General features: G+C 48.9%; 2 protein-coding genes across 2 annotated transcripts; both read left to right on the top strand.

The window, feature by feature from the left end:
* The first annotated feature begins 1,998 nt into the window (after positions 1 to 1,998).
* Positions 1,999 to 2,964, top strand: LOC136110966 (olfactory receptor 14A16-like). Its single transcript, XM_065854723.1, has one exon. It carries the CDS (start codon positions 1,999 to 2,001, stop codon positions 2,962 to 2,964), a length of 966 nt encoding a protein of 321 aa, XP_065710795.1.
* A 4,263-nt stretch (positions 2,965 to 7,227) lies between these two features.
* On the top strand, positions 7,228 to 8,145 carry LOC136110955 (olfactory receptor 14I1-like). Its single transcript, XM_065854705.1, has one exon. The coding sequence runs from the start codon at positions 7,228 to 7,230 to the stop codon at positions 8,143 to 8,145; it is 918 nt and encodes a 305-aa protein (XP_065710777.1).
* The last annotated feature ends 11,686 nt before the right edge of the window (positions 8,146 to 19,831 follow it).

Raw genomic sequence — 19,831 nt, 5'->3', positions numbered from 1 at the left:
ATGAACAAGCTTGGACAACCTCTGGAACCTCCAAAGTCACCAGGTATTTCATCTGAACACCTCACTCCTGACCTACATCTTCATTACTTACCATGGAAGCTGAGACAAAGAGCTCACATACAGGTGCCTATTTAATGCACACTTGAACAGCAGCAAGAGGAATCCCAGCTCTCAGGGCTTTGTGGCAGCTGTGGCAGAGAGTTGAGTCCACTTCCAGCACTAACAATAGAAACAGAGGATGAGATATTTTAACTGACTGAGCTGACTCCTCTCAGAAGTGGTAAAGCAGGTCCCTGCCTGTCATTGTCTAGGTGTCTGGTCTGATAATAACACCAAAAAAAAGGAATTTTTAGGTGTAACTCTATCTCTGAGAGAAGAACTGACACTGCTGGGAATAAGAGTTTCTCCCCAGCTGAGGGAGGGAGCATCAGTGATGACTTCAGCCTGTTTCACAGCAGGTTCTCCTGGAGCCCCAGGGACACCTGGAGGGAGCCCAGAGGGCCAAGAAATAGTACCCCTTGGGCTGTTCCTCTGCTGCTGAGCTGGGCTGGGCTCTGGGATGGAGGGAGCTCGTGGCAACCAGGTAGCTCTGTAAAGAGACAGCTCTGCCAAGGGCCAGCTCCTCTGCAAATGCAGCAGGACTGAGGGCACTGCCTGCAGCACCGAGGGGAGAGGAGTGAGAATGGAAGAGCTTAAAGGTGATCTCTTGTTCATGGAGAAACCTTCACAAGTTTTGACACAGTAAGTCAGTGGGAGTGGGGAAATTCAGATGAGCATCAGGGAGGGATCTTCTAGAGCTGGTACATCCCATGACTGATAAGACCTGTCAAGATGACTGTCTTGACTGGTCTGGTTTAGAGAAGGAGGACACACTCTGGAGCAAGGCTTCCCTGGTGCACCATGAGAGGAGAAAGGCATAACAACTGCCTCCTCTGAGAGATGGCTGCAGCAGTGTGAAGCTGGGTGTGCAGGATAGGTGCCAAGGGCTGTCCTGCAGAGCAGGGTCCCTGCACCCCAGGACTGTGTGCCGGGCAGGGACTTTGCTGCCTGCCAGCGTCAGTACTGAACCTGCCGGGGAGATCCCCACGATGCTGTGGGGAGAAGATGTGGGTGGCAATAGGGACCACATCAGGGCATGCAGGGTCCTGCTGTTGAGAGGGTGCTGCATGGAACAGCACTGCTGACAACTCTGAATCACCCGCAGGGTATTTCTCAAGGGACTTCTCAAGAAGAAGGTCAAAATGGAGATTATCTAAAAGGGAAGGAGTTTGTGCTTTGAATTTTCTGTTCTTGGTTGGCTCAGAGTACAGTGGGAGTTGAGGAGAAGGCACTCAGATCCCAGTTCTCATTAGGATATCCTGAGTTCCCCCTGAACCCCTGCCCATAAAGAGATGCCTCTGGGCAGGGCCTCCACTGCCAGGGGGTTCTGCAGGGCAGAGCAGAGCAGACAGTAAGTGAGATGGGGACTATGAGCACAAACAGGGATGAAACATGGAGAGAGAGAAGCAGCTCCTGGCATGGGCAGCTCCAGGCAGCAGAGACATGAGTAGGGACAGGGAAGGAGCTGCTGACAGAAATGCTGTTGGAGGACGAAATTCAGGCACGTCCCTGCCATCCCCCACAGCGCAGACACTTTCCTGGAGCAATTTCCAGGTCTCACACCCAGCACAGCATCTGCCCCCAGAGTCGTGGGGTTTCACGCTGAGTCCTCTTGGAAGCGTGACCCCAAAGAAGAGAAACTCCTGAGTACCAGTCTGTCTGTCCTTGTCATTCCTGCCTTGACAGGAGCATTGGGATATTTGTGTGTCCACAGCAGAGCCCCCTGCTCCCAGAGACAGCAGCACAGAGCAGAGCAGAGCTCATAAAAGGGACATGAAAGAGCCAAGGCAGTCTAGGGGATTTCCATGAGCAATGGAATAGATTTTCCTCAAAAAACTCTGCCCGAACTGCTCATTGCCTTTTCCTCCTTGGACAGGCCATTATGACCAGGGGCAGAAGATGTCCAACAGCAGCTCCATCACCCTGTTCTTCCTCATGGAGTCTGGAGACACACGGGAGCTGCAGCTCTTGCACTTCTGGCTCTTCCTGGGAACCTACTTGGCTGCTCTCCTGACCAATGGCCTCATCATCATCACCATAGGCTGTGACCAGCACCTCCACACCCCCATGTACTTCTTCCTCCTCAACCTCTCCCTCCTTGACCTGGGCTGCATCTCCACCACTCTTCCTAAATCCATGGCCAGTTCCCTCTGGAACACCAGGGCCATTTCCTACATAGGATGTGCTGCACAGCTCTTTCTGTTTGTGTTTTTCATTTCAGCAGAGTACTTTCTTCTCACAGTCATGGCCTATGACCGCTACGTTGCCATCTGCAAACCCCTGCACTACGGGACACTCCTGGGCAACAGAGCTTGTGTCCACATGGCAGCAGCTGCCTGGGCCAGTGGGTTTCTCCATGCTCTGCTGCACACGGCCAATACATTTTCACTGCCACTGTGCAAGGGCAATGCTGTGGAGCAGTTCTTCTGTGAAATCCCCCAGATCCTTAAGCTCTCCTGCTCAGACGTCTACCTCAGGGAATTTAGACTTCTCATGTTTAGTGCTGTTGTCTATTTGGGGTGTTTTGTGTTTATTGTGCTGTCTTATTTGCAGATCTTCAGGGCCGTGCTGAGGATCCCCTCTGAGCAGGGACGACATAAAACCTTTTCCATGTGTCTCCCTCACCTGGCCGTGGTCTCCATGTTTTTCATCACTGTCATATTTTCCTACCTGAAGCCCCTCTCCTTCTCCTCCCCATCCCTGGATCTGGTGGTGTCTGTTCTGTACTCAGTGGTGCCTCCAGCAGTGAATCCCCTCATCTACAGTATGAGGAACCAGGAGCTCCAGGATGCAGTGTGGAGACTTGTGACTGGATGCCTGCCAGAAGCTACAAAGTGTCCCTGTTCTTCAACATATGACACATAACATAACTCATCTCACTGTCTTCATGTCAACAAACCTGTTCAAGGAGCATCTGGAGGATGCTCTTAGTCCTATGGTTTAGGTCATCCTGCAAGGAGCAGGGAGTTGGACTTAGTGATCCATATGGATCCCTTTCAGCTGGTGATTTTCTATGACTCTGACCTGCAAAGCTTCTGAGGGTGTACTGCGTATATAACTTATTAAGACATTAAACAGTATTCATCCCAGAATGAACAATTGACGGAAACTGCTCATTCCTGATTTTCACTTGGACACAAGCTATTGACTGTTACTCTTTTGACACAGCCGTCCAGTCAATTCCTTATCCATCAATCCATCACACCAATATCTCAGCATTTTATAGCTGGTGGCTGTATGAAAGGTCTTACAGAAGCCCAGATAAATGACATTCATAGCTCTTCCCTTGTCTACTGATGCAGTCACTCCTTCAGAGGAGCCCACTAGCTTAGTCAGGCATTATTTACCCTTGGTTCAGCCTTGTTAACTGTCTCTCATCACCTCTGTGTGTTCCATATGTTTCAACAGAGCTTCCAGGAGGATCTGTTCCTTGACCTTTCCTGGCACAGAAGACAGGCTGAGTGGGTGGTAGTTCCCAGGGTCCTCCTTTTTACACCTTGGGGTTTGGTTGGTTGGTTTGTTGTTTTTTTGTTGGTGATGGTGTGGGGGTTTTTGTTTGTTTCTAATTTACGTTAGATCGATATGATTTCCCATTTTCCATTCACTGGGGACATCCTGTGATCCAGAAACACCTTGATAATAACACCGTCAATGGGATGAGTAAAGGACAGGAGAGAGAACCAGCAGAGTTCAGGAGCAGAGACACATGAGTGCACACCCCGATGGGACACGCTTCATAGTCCTGGTTGGTCTGTATCTACCAGGTAGAGGTGGGAGAGCCCTTGTCTCAGCACAGTGCTGGTGACCAGTCACTGACCCAGAGAAAGCGGGTCTGTCCGAGATGCCCTGGGGGGTCTGTCCCACACCTGCTCTGAGTGGGGATGGCTTTCCTATAGGTGCTCTGCTGTCCCTGCCAGACAAATGCAATTGTGCTGGAGAGCCCTGTACACACCTCAGGTAGCAGCACAGGCCTGGACTTGGCCATGACATTGAGCAGCTGTCCTGAATTAGGTTGGGTAATGGAGGGATGTCCCTGAGACAAATGCCATTATTCTTAGTGGAAGCCTAGTAAATACAGGTGATGAAGGAGGACAAAGGCTGAGCTCTTCCTATGGCAATGGCTACATTGGGTCAGCTGTATATAGGTTTTAGACAAGAACATACTGAGGAGGGACAGGTTTCTTTGTCCCAAACATGATCAACTGCTGTCCTTTCATTTGTCCAAAGGAATTCGTCACTGGTCTCAAAAATGCTGTTCCCAGAAACTGCCCTGTTTCAGCATTGCTCCACTGGACCTTGAGTCTGCCTGCATGTATCGTGGACCACCACTGACACCCCAGATGTCACTGGTTGTTTGGGTCTGAACACCTCAGCTGTCTGGACAACAGCTGAGACAAGCAGCTCCCAGGCAGAAGGTGCCTATTTTGTACCCACTTGAACTGAGGCAAGAGGAATCCACCTCCTGTGGGTCTGTGGCAGCCATAGGTGAGAGCTGAGTCCACTGCCAACCCCAGGACTACAAACCCAGGATGAGATGCCTCAACTGACTCAGGTGAATCCCTTCCCTCAGCAAGGGTAAAGCAGATCCCTCCCCGTCCCTGCCTGGGTGTCTTGTCTAATGCTGAGAAAAGGTGATTCTTATGTTCAACTTTTTTCTTATTAGGAGAAATGTCACTGCTGGAAATAAGTGTTTCTCCACAGCTGAGGGAAGGAACATCAGTGATGACTTCAGCCTGTTTCACAGTAGGTGCCCCAGGGACACTTGGAGGGAGCCCAGAGGGGACAGAGGAAGGGACATCACGGGCTGCTCCTGTGCTGCTGAGCTGGGCTGGGCTCCTGGGACACAGGGAGCTCATGGGAGCGGCAGCGCTGCAGAGAGACAGCTCTGCCCAGGAGCAGCTCCTCTGCACACGCAGCAGGGCTGAGGGCTCTGCCTGCAGCACCCAGGGCAGAGGCGCCAGGCACAGAGGGGTTAGAGGCAGTTGGGGGTGGGAGGATGCTCAGAGATTACCGAGGGAGAAAGTTTCACAGTTTCACATGGTAAGTCTCTGGGTGCAGGGCAATGCAGCTGCAGTTCCTGGAGGGATTTCCTAGAAGTGATTAATCTGACAGCTTATGAGACCTGTCAAGAGGACTGTCTTCATTTCTCTAATGTCAAGGAGGACATGCTCCAGAACAGGGCTTGCCTGCTGCGCCATCAGAGGGTCAGGGCATGGCAGCTGCCTTCTGCCTGGGCACAGTTGCAGGTGTGTAGAGCCAGGTATGTAGCCAGGGGTGCCCAGGATGTATTCAGAGCGGGGTCCCTGCACCCCAGGGCTGTGTGCTGGGGCAGGGACTCTGCTGTCTGCCAGGGACAGCACTCAGCCTGCCTGGGAGATCCCCACAGCGATGCGGGAAGAAGCTGTGGGTGGAAGAAATGACCCCGAGCAGGGCAGGGTAGGGTCCAAAGGGTGCTGAGTGGGACAGGTTTGCTCCCAGCTCCAGGTTATCCTTGAGCATTTCCAAGGGAACTTCCAACAATAATATGAAGGAAATATTTTCCTGAAAGCTGCAGAGATTTTGCTTTGAGTTTTTCACTCTCGATTGGCTGGGCGGGCAGTGGCAGCTTCTGACAGAATAACAGAATCTTTGGGGTTGGAACAGACCTCTGGAGATCATCTAGTCCAAGCCCCTGCTAAAGCAGTCCTGACCCTGCACCCACAGAGCTGCCCTTGGCCAGTTCCCTGCTGCCAGGAGGGGTCTGCAGAACATTACTGAGCACAGAGCGGGTGGGATGAGGTCTGTGAGCACAGACAGGGAGGTGACAAGGGCACGGAGAGGGAGGTGACCTGGGCACAGGAAAGCAGCTCCAGGGACAGCTGCAGGCAGCAGAGACATAGGCAGAGAGGCAGAAGGAGCTGCTCCCAGAAATGCCAAGGGAGTGGGGATTTGGGCACCTCCCCAACATGTCCTGCAGTGCAGATGCTTTCCCAGAGCAACCCCCTGGTTCCTCCCACCCAGCACAGCCTTTGATCCCAGGGTTGTGGGGCTTCAGGCTGAGCCTTCTCCTCGGCAGCCCAACTCCCAGTGAGGAGAAACCCCCAAGTTCCTGTTCGTCTGTCCATGTCCTTCCTCCTTTGACCTGACCATTGGGGCATTTATCTGTGTTTCATGTCTTGTTCTGGTTGCCTTTGGCTCAACATTACCTGGGACTCTGGGCATGTCGATGTGTGGGGCTGGCAATGAGCTGAGCCTCACCTCAGGACACCCCAACTTTAGGAATTTTGACTTTTTCCCTGGGGGCTCTGCTGGGCTGCAGGCTGCCCCCAGCCTGCACAGATCTCCCATGGACTATCTCTGCCCAGAGAGGAGCCCCATGGAGAAGACACTTTGGCACTAGGCCATGGCAATGTGGCTCATCGTCTGTATGATGCAATGAGCCCTGAGTGTCCCTGGCTGGGAGGGCAGAGCTGAGATCCTGTTCATGTACAATGAGAGCGGTCAGTGGTTTGGAGATCAGCCCTTGGAAACCGTATTGCTCTGCTCTCAGCAGTGTCCAGTTTCTGCTCAGGGGAACATCTGGGTCTGATCGTCCTCCAGCTCAAGGAGGCGCTGGCACAGGGCAGCTGAGACCAGGACTGATGGACAGACCAGCTGTCCCCACTGTGCACTAAGGGACAGTCCCTTTGCCTGTCAGCACCCACAAGGTTTCACTTGCAGTGAAAGGCATTGTTAAGGCATTTTTGCCTTAACAAACAAACAAAACCTCCTCGGCTGTGGTGGGGCAGTTAGAATAAAATAAACAGAACAAGATCTCTACACCTCTGCTCTGCCATTAGGTGAAATGGGAGAGACTGTGCTTAAATGGTCTTTGGTATCATGAGCTGATATAATCTGAGATCACCCTGTTCTTCTATTTCCTTGTTGCTGTAGGGCAGCACTGAATTCAGTATAGTCCACAACAAAGATGCCTCTTCCCAATGACACCATCAGCCAGCACCAACCACAGCTCGTGAAAGGGACCTGAACAGGGTAAGTCAGTCTAGGGGATTTCCATCAGAACTGGAACACATTTTACTCAGAGAACTCTGCCCTAATTTCTCACTGTCTTTTCCTCATTGGACAGGTCCCCATGACCAGAAAGAGCAAATGTCCAACACCAGCTCCATCACCCTGTTCCTCCTCCTGGCATTCACAGACACACAAGAGCTGCAGCTCTTGCACTTCTGGCTCTTCCTGGGCATCTACCTGGCTGCCCTCCTGGGCAACGGCCTCATCATCACCACCATAGCCTGTGACCAGCACCTCCGCACCCCCGTGTACTTCTTCCTTCTCAACCTCTCTGTCACTGACCTTGGCTCCATCTCCACCATTGTCCCTAAAGCCATGGGCAACTCCCTCTGGCAGACCAGGGCTATCTCCTATGCGGGATGTGCTGCACAGCTCTTTCTCTTTGTCTTTTACCTTTCAGCAGAGTTTTTTCTTCTCACAGTCATGGCCTATGACCGCTACGTTGCCATCTGCAAACCCCTGCACTATGGGACCCTCCTGGGCAGCGGAGCTTTTGTCCACATGGCAGCAGCTGCCTGGGGCACTGGGCTCCTCTATTCTGTGCTACACACGGCCAACACATTTTCATTACCACTTTGCCAAGGTAATAGCGTTGAACAGTTCTTCTGTGAACTTCCCCAGATCCTTAAGCTCTCCTGCTCAGATGCCTACCTCAGGGAATTTAAACTTCTTGTTTTCAGTACTTTTGTCATTTTAGGATATTTTGTGTTCATTGTGGTGTCCTATGTGCAGATCTTCAGGGCTGTGCTGAGGATCCCCTCTGAGCAGGGACGGCACAAAGCCTTTTCCACCTGCCTCCCTCACCTGGCTGTGGTCTCGCTGTTTATCAGCACTGGCTTGTTTGCTTTCCTGAAGTCCCCTTCCATCTCTTTGCCATCCCTGGATCTAGTGCTGGCAGTTCTGTACTCGTTGGCGCCCTCAACATTGAACCCCCTCATCTACAGCCTGAGAAACCAGGAGATCCAGAATGCAGTGTGGAAACTGATCCCTGGATGACTTCCAGAAGCTCTCGACTGTCCATCTGTTTTAATATATGACTCATAATATAAATCATTACAGGTCCACCCTTTCTCATTAGTTTGTGGTTGTTGTTGTCAGTTTTGTGTTCGTGTTGTCTTTTGTTCTGCCTTTTCTTTTTTTAACTTTAATAATGTTCTCCACAAAGGAATGTGGACGACCCATTTCAACTTCATTATCTACTTCGCTAGTGTGACCCTGTGACTATGTGAACATGGGGCTCTACTCTGTTTTTAGTTAAAAATAAATAAATAAATGTACCTGCAATGACTTGTCTTTCTGACTGATACCCAAGCATCTACAAAAGAACCAAAAGTCCTTCCTCGCAAGTTCCCTACAAAGTGCAAGGGGAAAAGAGGGACCTAAAACTTTCCACAATGGGCCAATCATGGAGGTGTCCTCCAACCAGGAATGGGGCATGTTCCCATCCCTTAGAAAATCCTTCTCTCCCTCATGACCTGCATGGTGTAGGTGTTTGGGAAAACCCTCATTATTGTGCAGGTGGTGGGAAAACAGCATTTTCACATCCCCATGGACTTCTTCTTGGGACATTTGTTCTCCCTGGAGACACTGTGCATATCCACTCCCCTAACCCAGCTGATGGGCAGCTTTGTGGCTGAGGACAGCACCATCCCTGCTCATCATTGTGTTAGTGCTGTTTCCTGCATCTTGTCCTTGTACAGAGTGCTCACTACTGGTGACCACATCCTATGATCAGTACTGGGCTGTGTGTCATCCCCTGCCCTGTACAAGACTCGTGACCTGGGACATGTGTCTCCAGTGGGCAGACACACTAGGGGCTCCTCTGTCATCTACAGGAATCGTTCCAGTTGTGTCCTGGGTACAGTTCTGTGGCCCCAGCAGAGTTGACCACTTCTGTGATTTACCGCATTGCTGGAGCTCTTATGTAGTGACACCGTGGCACTCAGGCTCTCTCCATTTCCATTCTCCTCTTACTGTTCACATGGTTATCCTCTGTGTGTATCAGATCTCCATGGGTAGGCAGAAGACATTCTCCCCCTGTTCCTTTCTCCTCACCAATGCTGCTGTTTTCTACAACACCCTCATCCTTGTTTCTGTGATACCCAGAACAACCCTCTTTGATAGTTTAACAGACCCCATCCTCATGCTCCTTTTCAATCCCCTCATCTACAACCTGAGGACCAGAAAGTTTGCAGAGAGGGAGACACTTAAAAAATGCTCAGGAAAGCTGTGAGTGGCACAGAGGCCCCATTGGAGTCATGGGCACACAGGAAGAATTCACTTCTGATTCTCTTCTAAACAGTTCCTGATGAGCTAGACAGGTGTTTACTGTGCCCCTGGCACTCCCCTGGAACTGTGAGATATGGAGAAAACTTTTGATGTAGGAAGGGCCAGAGAGGTGCTATTAGAGCTGGCTGCAGTCATTGTGAGATCTTTCTCAAACATCTTGGAAAAACAAGAGAGATCAGGGAGGTTCCAAGATCCTCAGAAAAGGCAAATAACAAACCCAGCTTCAAGAAGGACAAGAAAGAAGACCTGGACTATTACACATAGATCAGCTTCACCTCATTCCCTGTGAAGGTGATGAGGCAAATGCTTTTGCAAACATCTCCAGGCCCTTGAAGGACAAGAAAGGATTGGCTGAAACCACGTGAGAGGAGGAAGAAGGGCATGTTGTGTACCTGGACTTTTGCAAGTCCTTGAATGTAGTATTCCAAAGTCTTAGAGCAGGTTTCTGATGTCTGAACTGAAGATCTGGATGATGAGGTGGGTGAGAAGTTGGCTGGCTAATCAGGAACGAATGCCATCAGTGGTACTGATGGAGCCAGATGCTATCAGCATTCCTCGGTGATACAAAAAACTTCATAAAAATGGCTTAAGAGCCTAGCAATGCTGGAAATTAAGACTTTTTCAGCTATTACATAGAGATTGTTGTTTGTTTGTTTGCTTGCTTGTTTGTTTGTTTGTTTCTTTTTTTCTTTGTTTCTTTCTTGGTTTGTTTCTTCTGCATAGGTTTGTATAAAATTTACATTTTAGGCTTGATTCGGTTGTCCTCACAGAGGTCTCCGCTGCCTCCAAGATACTCTGGGGTAACTGAGGCACCCAAGTGGGAAAGATAAGCCAGGATCCCTTCTGGTTCATCCACTGGTTTGCAGGCACGGTACCTCTGGGATGGTGCAGGGCTTGACCTTCCTCCAGTGCTGCTGGGTGGGCTGTGAAGAGGCCTCTCCAGCACAGAAGTACAATGAGTCCCTTTGGGTGCTGGCTGTGAGGTCACTTCTGACTGGTCAGCACAGGGGACAGAGACACTCTGGGGTCATGAAGGTCATCAGAAAGCTTCCCCCAACAAGACGACACATTTAGGGAGGTCAGGAGGAACCTGTGCAAGAGATGGGAGACTTGGGGGAAGGGAGAGAGACTTTGCCAAAAGACATGAATGAAGAGGTAAAATGGGTTTTGGTGATGTTCTTGTGAAAACACAGACTGTGAAAACATTTCTGTTTAACCCCTTGTCATGGTTTAACCCGAGCTAGCAATCACAACCATGATAGCTGCTCACTCACTCCCACACCCCATCCCGAATAGGGGAGAGAATCAAAAGCAAAGGGAGAAACTCGTGGATTGAGATAAACCCAGTTTAATAAAATAACAAAATAATACTAATATACCACCACGGCTAGTAACACATATAAAATGGAAAATGGAATATAAAATAAGATACTCAATGCAATTCCTCACAAACTTCATCTGCACCAAGCAGCCGGTCCAAGAAAGAGAGAGAGCAGCCTGATCGTGAACACCTGATCCCAGGGGAAGAGAGAAAAGCGCAGAAAGGCCCAGAGGTCATTGCAAAATGGTAAAATGGCAAAAGGTCAAACTAAAAGAAACTCTCAAATGGAACTCCACCGAAACACAGTAGAATTGAAACAGGTCTCAATCTCTGCATCCAGAAAACTCTGCCCTCCTTCAGCATGAAGCCTGATGCTAATGGCATGGAATATTCTCATTGGTCAGTCTGGCTGTCAGTCAAGGTCTGTCCCATCCAGGCCTCCCTTCCCAGCTGCTTCAAACCTGTGGGCACAGAGCTCAGAAAGACCTTGACTTCCAGACAGCAACCATAGACAATAGGCTTTTCTATTCTTTTTGTTCCACTTCAAAACCACTGCAAAGTCACTTGGAGAAAAACGTTATCTCTGTCCTGGGGTGTTATCTTATTTTTCTGAAACTAAATCAATACAGTGACCATGCTAGCTACAAAAAAGTTTCTAACTGCGTGAAGAAAAATAACTCCGTTTCAGTCAAACCAACACAAAGAGTTTTGAGCAACCTTTTCTAGAGGAAGATGTTGGTCAGGGGGGCTGGAACTAGATGATCTTTAAGGTCTCTTCCAACCCAAACCATTCTGTGATTCTAAGGGAAGGGGGAGATGCGTTCCCTTATCCTCTCCACAAGATAGAATACCTACCCCATCACAGCAAAGACATCAATACCAGGGCAAAGAGCATAGCCTTTGTTTGTATTAACATGTTCCCAAGCTCAGCAAAATCAGGAGATAAGTGACACAGACAGAAAACTCAGTGATCTGCACAGACACTCTCCGCCAAATAGCTGCTATAACTGTAGCACCATTAATACAAAACTGCCCTTGTCCATTGCCCCATGTTGGGCACAAAAAGGAATGTAGTGGGTTAACCTGGCTGCCACATTTTGGTTTCCGCAAAACCACTCCACTGCTCAAGAGGACAGAGGGAAGAAAAACTCATTGTTTGAGATAAAGGCAGTTTAATAAAGAAAAGCACAAACTGCCTGTGGAAGCAAAGGAAGCCAAAAGGATTTATTTTCCTCTTGCCATCAGCAGGTGATGTCCAACCCTTTCCTGGGAAATTGGGCATCAGTTCATGTAGCCGTTGCTTCAGAAGGCAAATGCCTTGATTACAATCCCCCCCTGCACACCTCGGCCCTTCTCATGGCTTTTATTGCTGAGCATTGCAAGAGAACAAGCAAGCTCAGGCTGGTCTGACTGTACTGACTGACTTCCATGGTCATGGGGAACCTGAGAATATTCCCTGCTGTCATCAGGGGAAGACTCAGAGGGGAAGACACCACAACATCATTCGGGTTTCCGCTCTCCTGAATGGGAGTTCAGGAGGTCTCAGGTCTGATGTCCTTCTCACAGCACGTTCAGCTGTGGAGTGAGACCACGTTGCTCAAGGCTTTGCCATGTGGGGGCTGGAAAACATCCAAGGACAGAGAGAGCACAACAAAGCTGGGGAAGCTGCTCCAATGCTCTGATGCCTTCACTGAGAAGAATATTTTCCTTCTCTGCAGCCTGAACCTTCCTTATTTCAACATCTGACTATTGTCTATTATCCTTCTACCAGGCATCACCATGACAAGACTGGCTCCACCTTCTGGAAAAACCTCTCCGCAGGGACAGAGAGGCTGTTACAAGATGCCCAAAGCCTTCTCTTCTCCAGGTTGAACAAGGCCCTTTCCCTCAGCTTCTCCTCCCAGCAAGTGTTTCAGTCCCTGTGCATCTTAGCAGCCCTCCACTGAACATGCTCCCAGGTATCAACATCTTCAGGGGTTAGTCTATGCCAGGTGCAGGACCTGCCCTTTGTCCTTCTCTGTCGTGATGTTCCTGACACGACAGCCCTCCTGCCTATGAGGTTTCCCAACTTAGCGTCATCAACAAATGTGGTGAGAGTTGTCTCCTCAAGGTCACAGATTATTAAAGTATTAAACTGCCCAGGTCTCATCAGAGTCCCCTGTGCTGCCCCACAAGCCCCCAGTAAGTCCCAGTAGTCTCGAGATTGGGCACGAGACCCCTTCACCGCTGCTCTGTCAGCCTGATATTCAACTGGTTTTTACCCATCCCTTTGTCAGCCCATCCAACTGTAATGGCCTACCTCGGGTACAAGAATATTGAAGGAGACCATGCCAAGAGCCTTGCTGAAGCTGAGGTGAATGACATTCACTGTTCTCCCCTCACGCAGAAATGCAGTTACTTCATCATGAAGGCCATCAAGTTTGTGAGACATTCATTACCCTTGCTAAGTCCATGCTGATGGCTTTCGGACACATTTTTCTCTTTTAGGTGCCCAGAAATGTCACCCAAGAGGACTCATTGGACAGGTCACTCCTCACCAAAGTGTTCTTGTACAGCTTGTGGTTCTCTGGATGGCACTTTTGGCTGCAACATTGGTTTGTTTTCCCTCACAAGAGACCTCTGTCAATAGTGTGACCTTTCAAAAGGGATATTCTGAAGAGGTGTTGATCTCCTGCAACATCCTTGCCACTGTTGTGCCTGTTATATGATGTATTTAATTTCTGTGATCTTTCATCTATTTTCACCTGTCCTGATATAATGACTGTTTCTAACGTCTTCTTTTCAGGTGCAGACTCTCTAGACAAAGGCCCTTTCCATTATTCTCCAGTTTTCTCCTTCCCTTACTCTTTATTCATTCAGACTCCACTCAACTTGCCAGCCGCTGCTTTGAACTTCAGGTAGTTAAATGTTTGCCTGTTTTGCAGTAGTCTAATTGTCTCCTTAGTCAACTCTTTAATTATGTTTGTATCTTTATTCTTTTATCTGCCTACCTAAAACATTTCTCATAAGATTATCCCTTGTTGAAAGACAACCTCATCAGAGGCAGCTTGTACTTAACTTATGGTGGACGAGTGTGTTTTATTATTTTTGAAGCTTAATTGTGCTTCACTTTGTTTGTAATTAGGAAAAATCACTCAGTGCCTGTGTGCAGCCAGTTTTCTAGAAAGAGCGTTTGGGAGATGATGCAAAGGAGCTGTAACATCCAGCTGCAGAGATGCACGAACAAATCCGATGTGAAGAAAAGTGAGAACAAGTCCAAGGGGGCAACAGGAGAAAGGGTAAGGTTGGGCAGGTGAGGAGGAGCGTTGTCCATACCCTGTTGGACTGCAAGGGACTGCTTTTCCTACCTGTCCAGACCTCCTGAGGAGACATTCTGGATCATTATCAACCAGAGAACGCTACTATCACCTCTTCGCTGAACTGAAAAAGAACATAATACGCCCTTCAAAATAAAGAATAATTTTTGCTAGGTGCATTTTGAAATCTTCCTTCTTAGCTACATTATGAAACAGCTCAAATTAGTTGTTGTGTCTTGAAGACTTGAAGGAAATTACAGGAAGGGAAATAGTTCATTAATACTTTCTGTATTTTAATGAGCCCCAGGGTGTATTTGGCCCTTAGTCCATGAACTACAGATACTGAGAGGAGACTGAACAAATCGCTCAAGAGGTGGAAGTCAGAAGCGCAACGCAAAGTACCTTGAAACATTGATTGATCCCACTGAGGGTCATTATTGACAAAGCCTCTCCATGGACTCGTTAGAGAAGATAATTGAAGGTTGTGAAGGTAGGTAGGAAAATTCACTGTACAGGTCGTTCTGCTATGGAGAAAATCCTTGCTTTGTTTTACCAGCTTTAAGGCCAAACCCTGACCCCAGGCCCTGGGAAGGCAGATCCCCCATGCATGGCTCAGGGCTCTTCTGGAGAAGTGGGGTGTGAGTTCGAGCAAGGCCAAGTGTAGGAAACTGTACAACCCCTCCTGGCTTCCCCAAAAAGGGGCAACGAGAAATCAAAGTCCAGAGCCTCAAAATAGAGTTTATCCAGGTAGGTCTCAGAGACAGATACAACTGCCATAGCCAGGGGGACAAAGAGCTTAGTGCTGTGTGGCCTTTCAGCCTCACCAGAGCCCTTGGCCCTGTCTACTTCAGGTTTGCTTATACTGTTCCCTTCAGGCACCTTTGTCCCTTCAGGCTGTTGACATCCATCTTGCTTTCCTACCTAGCTCTCATCCCAGCATTTCCATACTTTCACTGATGTCTCTCCACCCTCATTGATCTTTCCCTGAAGCACAAAGCCATGGGCTGATCCAGACTCCCTCTGCGTGACCTCTTGTACCACAGCACTGCCCTTGGACTGAGATGTCTTTTTCTGAACCTCCAATCTGAACCTTCCAAGTTGCACTTTGGGGGTGTTTCCTTCTCTTTCCACTACCAAGAAAAGCTCCATTATCTCTGAAAACACCCTCCAAGCAATTGCAGGCTACTGCTGTAGTGCCCTGAGCCTCCACTTCACCAGGCTCAAGAAGCCCAGGTTTCTCAGCCTCTCTCAAAGACCCAAACCCCATCCTGGCAGATCTCTGAAGTTTCTCTAGTTCCTCTCCATTCCTCCAGAACAGGGAGTCTCACACCCAGACACACTAGCCCAGATGTGGCCACCACAGCGCTGATTCAGGTAGGATGACAATTCCGTTGTTTGTTTGGCCACACTCCTCCTAACGCAGCCCCACATGCCCTTGGCCTTACTCATGGTGAGCATGCACCACTGGCTCGTATGGCATCCCTCGTAATGCCCAGGCCTTTCTGCTCAGAATCACTCCTGAGCTGTTCAGGTCCCAGCCTGCCCTCATGTGTGGGGTTATTCTGCCCCCAGGAAAGGACCGGCAACTCCTCCTAAAATATCATGAGGTTTTTATTGCCAAATCCCAGAGTTTCTCAAGGTTCTCCTGGAGTGAAGCTCTGCTTTGCCAGCTGTTAATCAGTCCGTATAAATTTGTGGTGCCCCTGACAAGATCAGAATATCAGGCATTACAAGGCACTCCAGATGATAGAAAGAGGTACTAGTTTAATTGAATAGCTGACCAAGGGAGGAATCCCCATGGTCAAAACCTAAGAAAGGTTGAATGAGAATAGAAAGGAAGCCAAATTCAGGCCAGGGAGGATGTCTTGCTGGTATCCAAGAACGTATGGGAAGGCTGGTTTTTTATGTCTTCCCAAAGCCTCGTCCTCTCCTGGCTTTTCACTTTCGAAGTAAAGGTACACAATGGGCTGCGTTAGTAGGAGTGTGGCCAACCAGACAAGGCAGTTGTCATCCCCCTTGACTCAGCACTGCCAGATGGTTGAGGGAGGTCATCCTTCTTCTCTACTCAGCGCTGCTGCGATTTGTCTTGCTCACTTCCCTCAGGGTTTTCTAGCCCCTCCACATCTTCCAGCCATCCTGCTTTGTCTTCTTGAGAAAAACATATCCAGGAGACCATTCCCACCATGTTGGACCAGGGAATACCTTCTACTTTTCCTTAAACCAAAGACTTTGAGTAAAGGTGCATGGTATTCAAACTCCCCAGTGACCACCAGGGCCTAAAATTGTGATGCTTCCTCCAGCTGTCTGAGGGACAACTCATCCTCTTCCTAACCTTCATCAGGAGGTTCAGTGATCCTGACCAGAAGACCATTGTACATGGAGAGTTAGAGGTCCACATAACAGTAAGCGATAGTAGACCCAGGGCTGTGCCCCATGTACAGCTTGGCCTTCAGTCTGTGTTGTGCTGAGCACACAGTTCTGCGGGTTGCAGGATAAACTGGGTTGCAACAGAGAAGTCTGCAGGAAGCCCCCACCTGCTGCCAATGATTAGGCCAACTGCATGTCCTAATCTTTATGTAAACCTGCAGCAACAAATTTACATGTGAAGAGCCTCTTTTAGGGCCAGTAGAAATGATGACTTGACTTTTTTCCTTGTAAGAAAACAGAGTGATCAGTGGAGCGAAATGGGATAACCCTTCTAGAGATGAGTTCTGCAAGACGAGCTGCACCAGCTGACCAGGCAAACGGAACCTCACCAGGATCTTCCAAGCCACACGCCGTTCAACTCCAGAGACAGAACTGACCTCACAGCCACCTTCGCAGTCCCATGCTGCCTGCTGGAGTAGGAGTTTCTAAGGCACAGCTGAGCTACCACAGCGCTCTCACCTGTCTCCTCCTTTTGGTTTACAAGCTCATCAGACACAGGTCACCCCACATTCCTTTTCCCACACCATGAGACTGCTCTGGGACCTCATGTCCTTCCCCCAAGGTGGCAAGCAGCATAAATTCAGGTTAGGAAAGGGACTGAAGGTGAGGGATTGAGAACATGGGAAGGAGGGCTTTGGGTGTTAGGCTTTCAGGTTAGGGATTAGAGCTCACCTTCCAGGGTTCAGGATTAGACAAAGGTTTAGCAGGAGGGTTTGGAGCCCTGCTAAGGGTGTCTGGTTAGTGTTTAGGGTATAGGCAGGCTTTGAGTGTTAGGGTTTTGTCAGGACTGGGGTCAGGGCTGGGATGAGGGCCAGCATTTTCATGTGAGGGGTAAATAAGGACAAAAGGCAGGGTAAGTGTGAGGGGTTAGGGGTTTGGGCTTTGGTTTAGAGGTAAGGTTTGAGGTTAAGGTTTAGAGTAGTGGATTCGTTTCAAGGTGAGGGGGAGCATTTAGGGGTAGGAAAAAGCTGAAACCTTTGCAGAAAAGAACTCAATACAATCCCTGAAAAAGGTTTCATTTCCAGCATGCTTAGTTTTTTATGAACTTTCAGATTTTGATTATTTTGATTATTATTTTTATTAACAGCACGAAGGCCATGTACCAGCAAGTTGGTCATGTCCTCTTGATTTATGTGAATAATTTTAGGCAGCCACTTATGAAAACAAATTTTCTTCTGTATTTAGAGTGCAACATTCCCTCTATGTACTTCTGTTTCACTGGCTTTTCTCCATCCTCTCCCTTTTCTGTCTTCAAAGAGCTCTCCGAGGGAGAGATTCTTTGCATCACAGAATAACTCAGATTGGAAGAGACCTGAATGTCATCCTGTCTGACTGTGCTGCTTCAGGCAGGGTGAACTCGATGGGGTAGCTCAAGGGCTCCCTGCAGTTTGCCTTTATCCACAAGGCACTATAAAGTGAGTTCTAACCCATCATAGATGGAGATAATGAAAAGATGTTCACAGGTGTTGTCTCAAGTGCTGGTCACTGAGGGATGCCAACAGTGACTGCCTGCCAGGAGGAGTCCGTTCTACTGATGGCATCTGGGCCTGACCATCCAGCCAAACTCCCACCCACATTCTCATCTTTATTTTCCATCCAGATGTCACCAATATGACTATGGTAGAACATGTCAAAGGCCTTGTTAAAGTCCAGGTACACAACATTCCCTACTTTCCCCTCCCATGCAGCTTCTGCACTCTTTTTTGTTTCCTTCAAGTGCCTGGAGATGTCTGGAAGAGCATTTTCCCCATCACTTGCCCAGGGACTGAGGTGAAGCTGCCCAACCTGTAATTCTACCAATCATCTTCCTTTTTAACCTACCTGAAGACAATTTTGATTTTTCATTTCTCAGAGGTCCATGGAACCTCCCTGATAGCCACGACTTTTCTGAGGTGTTTGAGAGATGTGTCACAGAGACACCAGCCAGCTCCACCAGCAACTCTCTGCCCCTTCCCACACCAAAGGCTCTCTCTATATCCCGTCCTTCCAGGTGAGTTTCTGGGACACAGCAAATGCTGTCCAGGTCCTTTGGGCCTGTTCAGAAGACAACAGCAGGTCAACAACTCTGATGGTCTCTGTGTGAACCTCAAAGCTTTCCTAACATTTTTTCTCAGTGCTCAACCTTTCTGGTTCTTGGGCTGCAGATGGAGCAGGGATGTGAGGATGGCGTAGGAAAAAGGCTTTGTCAAACTGTCTCAGGAGTGCTGTTCTGGCATCATCCAGTCAAGCATGAGGGTGCTGTAGAAAACAGTGGCACTGGTGGGGTGAGAGGGCCAGGTGGAGAAGGTCTTCTGCCTGTCTACACCGGGGTGAAGAGCAGCGTTGCGTTCACTGGATGTCCATGTGAATGGAAGAGGAAAACTGGCTCTAAAATGCTGATTATGAAAACATGAGTGTCACAGTACTACTGCAGGAGATCTCCAGCATACATCAAGGACAGAAGGACTGATACAGGATGGATACATCAAGGACAGAAGGATAGCTTATGATAGACAAAAAATGCATTTATGGCAGTAACTTTGGTGGGAACGTGAAACATATCACTTATGTAATGACTAACTTGGCAAATCAGCAAATGCTTGAGCAAGCATCATAGCAAGTATAAATGCAAGCCTGAGTTTGTAGTAAATGTCTCTCACTGTGCCCTCCTGAGAGTCCGTGCCTCATTCACTGCACCCTCACTGGCTCTTTGTTGAAACACAAAACCATGGGCTGATCCTGACTGCCTCTGGGTGACCTCCTGCACCACAGCACTGCCCTTCCAGTGACATTTCTTCCTCCTGATATCCAGTATGCACCTTCCAAGTTGTCCTTTTCAGTTATTTTTTTCCCCCTCTCCAGCCTCTTCCCACTACCATGGAAAGCTCGACTATCTCAGAAACTGCTCTTCAGGCAGGGACGCCAACCCATCAGACTTCTTGTGGTTTTTAGCCTGATCAGAGAGAAGCAACCTCACCATGATCTTCTAAATCCCGTGACTGTTGCTGGCCTTTCAGCTCCTCTGACAGACACGACAACGTGCCTGATACTGTCCCGTCATGTACTCAGGCAGAATGGACACGACAACTCGTCTCCAAACCCTCTTCCTGGGCAGGACCTCTGGCGCACTCTGGCAGAGGTGCTTTCCCAGCCGCGTTCCTGCTGCTGGCCTGTCACCTTCAGAGACAGAGCCGACCGCACAGCTCCCTTCGCAGCCACAGGCTTGTCGCAGGGGAGTGACTTTTGGGGTTCTGCTTATGGCAGAACAATGTTTATATTTCTTAAAGAAAAGCACGACCTTAAAGAGTTCAGCGGCAGGTTTGCTCTATTATTTACTGCATGGGGGAGATATACCAAGCCAAGTAACACT

Source organism: Patagioenas fasciata, chromosome 21 (assembly GCF_037038585.1).
Source record: "Patagioenas fasciata isolate bPatFas1 chromosome 21, bPatFas1.hap1, whole genome shotgun sequence".
Taxonomy (NCBI): Eukaryota; Metazoa; Chordata; class Aves; order Columbiformes; family Columbidae; genus Patagioenas; species Patagioenas fasciata.
Note: the sequence above shows the minus strand (reverse complement) of the source record. Positions and strands in the feature narration are given on the sequence as shown.

Excerpts from the sequence above, each read along its gene's own strand:
- LOC136110966 (XM_065854723.1), top strand. The coding sequence starts at position 1,999 with ATGTCCAACAGCAGCTCCATCACCCTGTTCTTCCTCATGGAGTCTGGA.
- LOC136110955 (XM_065854705.1), top strand. The coding sequence starts at position 7,228 with ATGTCCAACACCAGCTCCATCACCCTGTTCCTCCTCCTGGCATTCACA.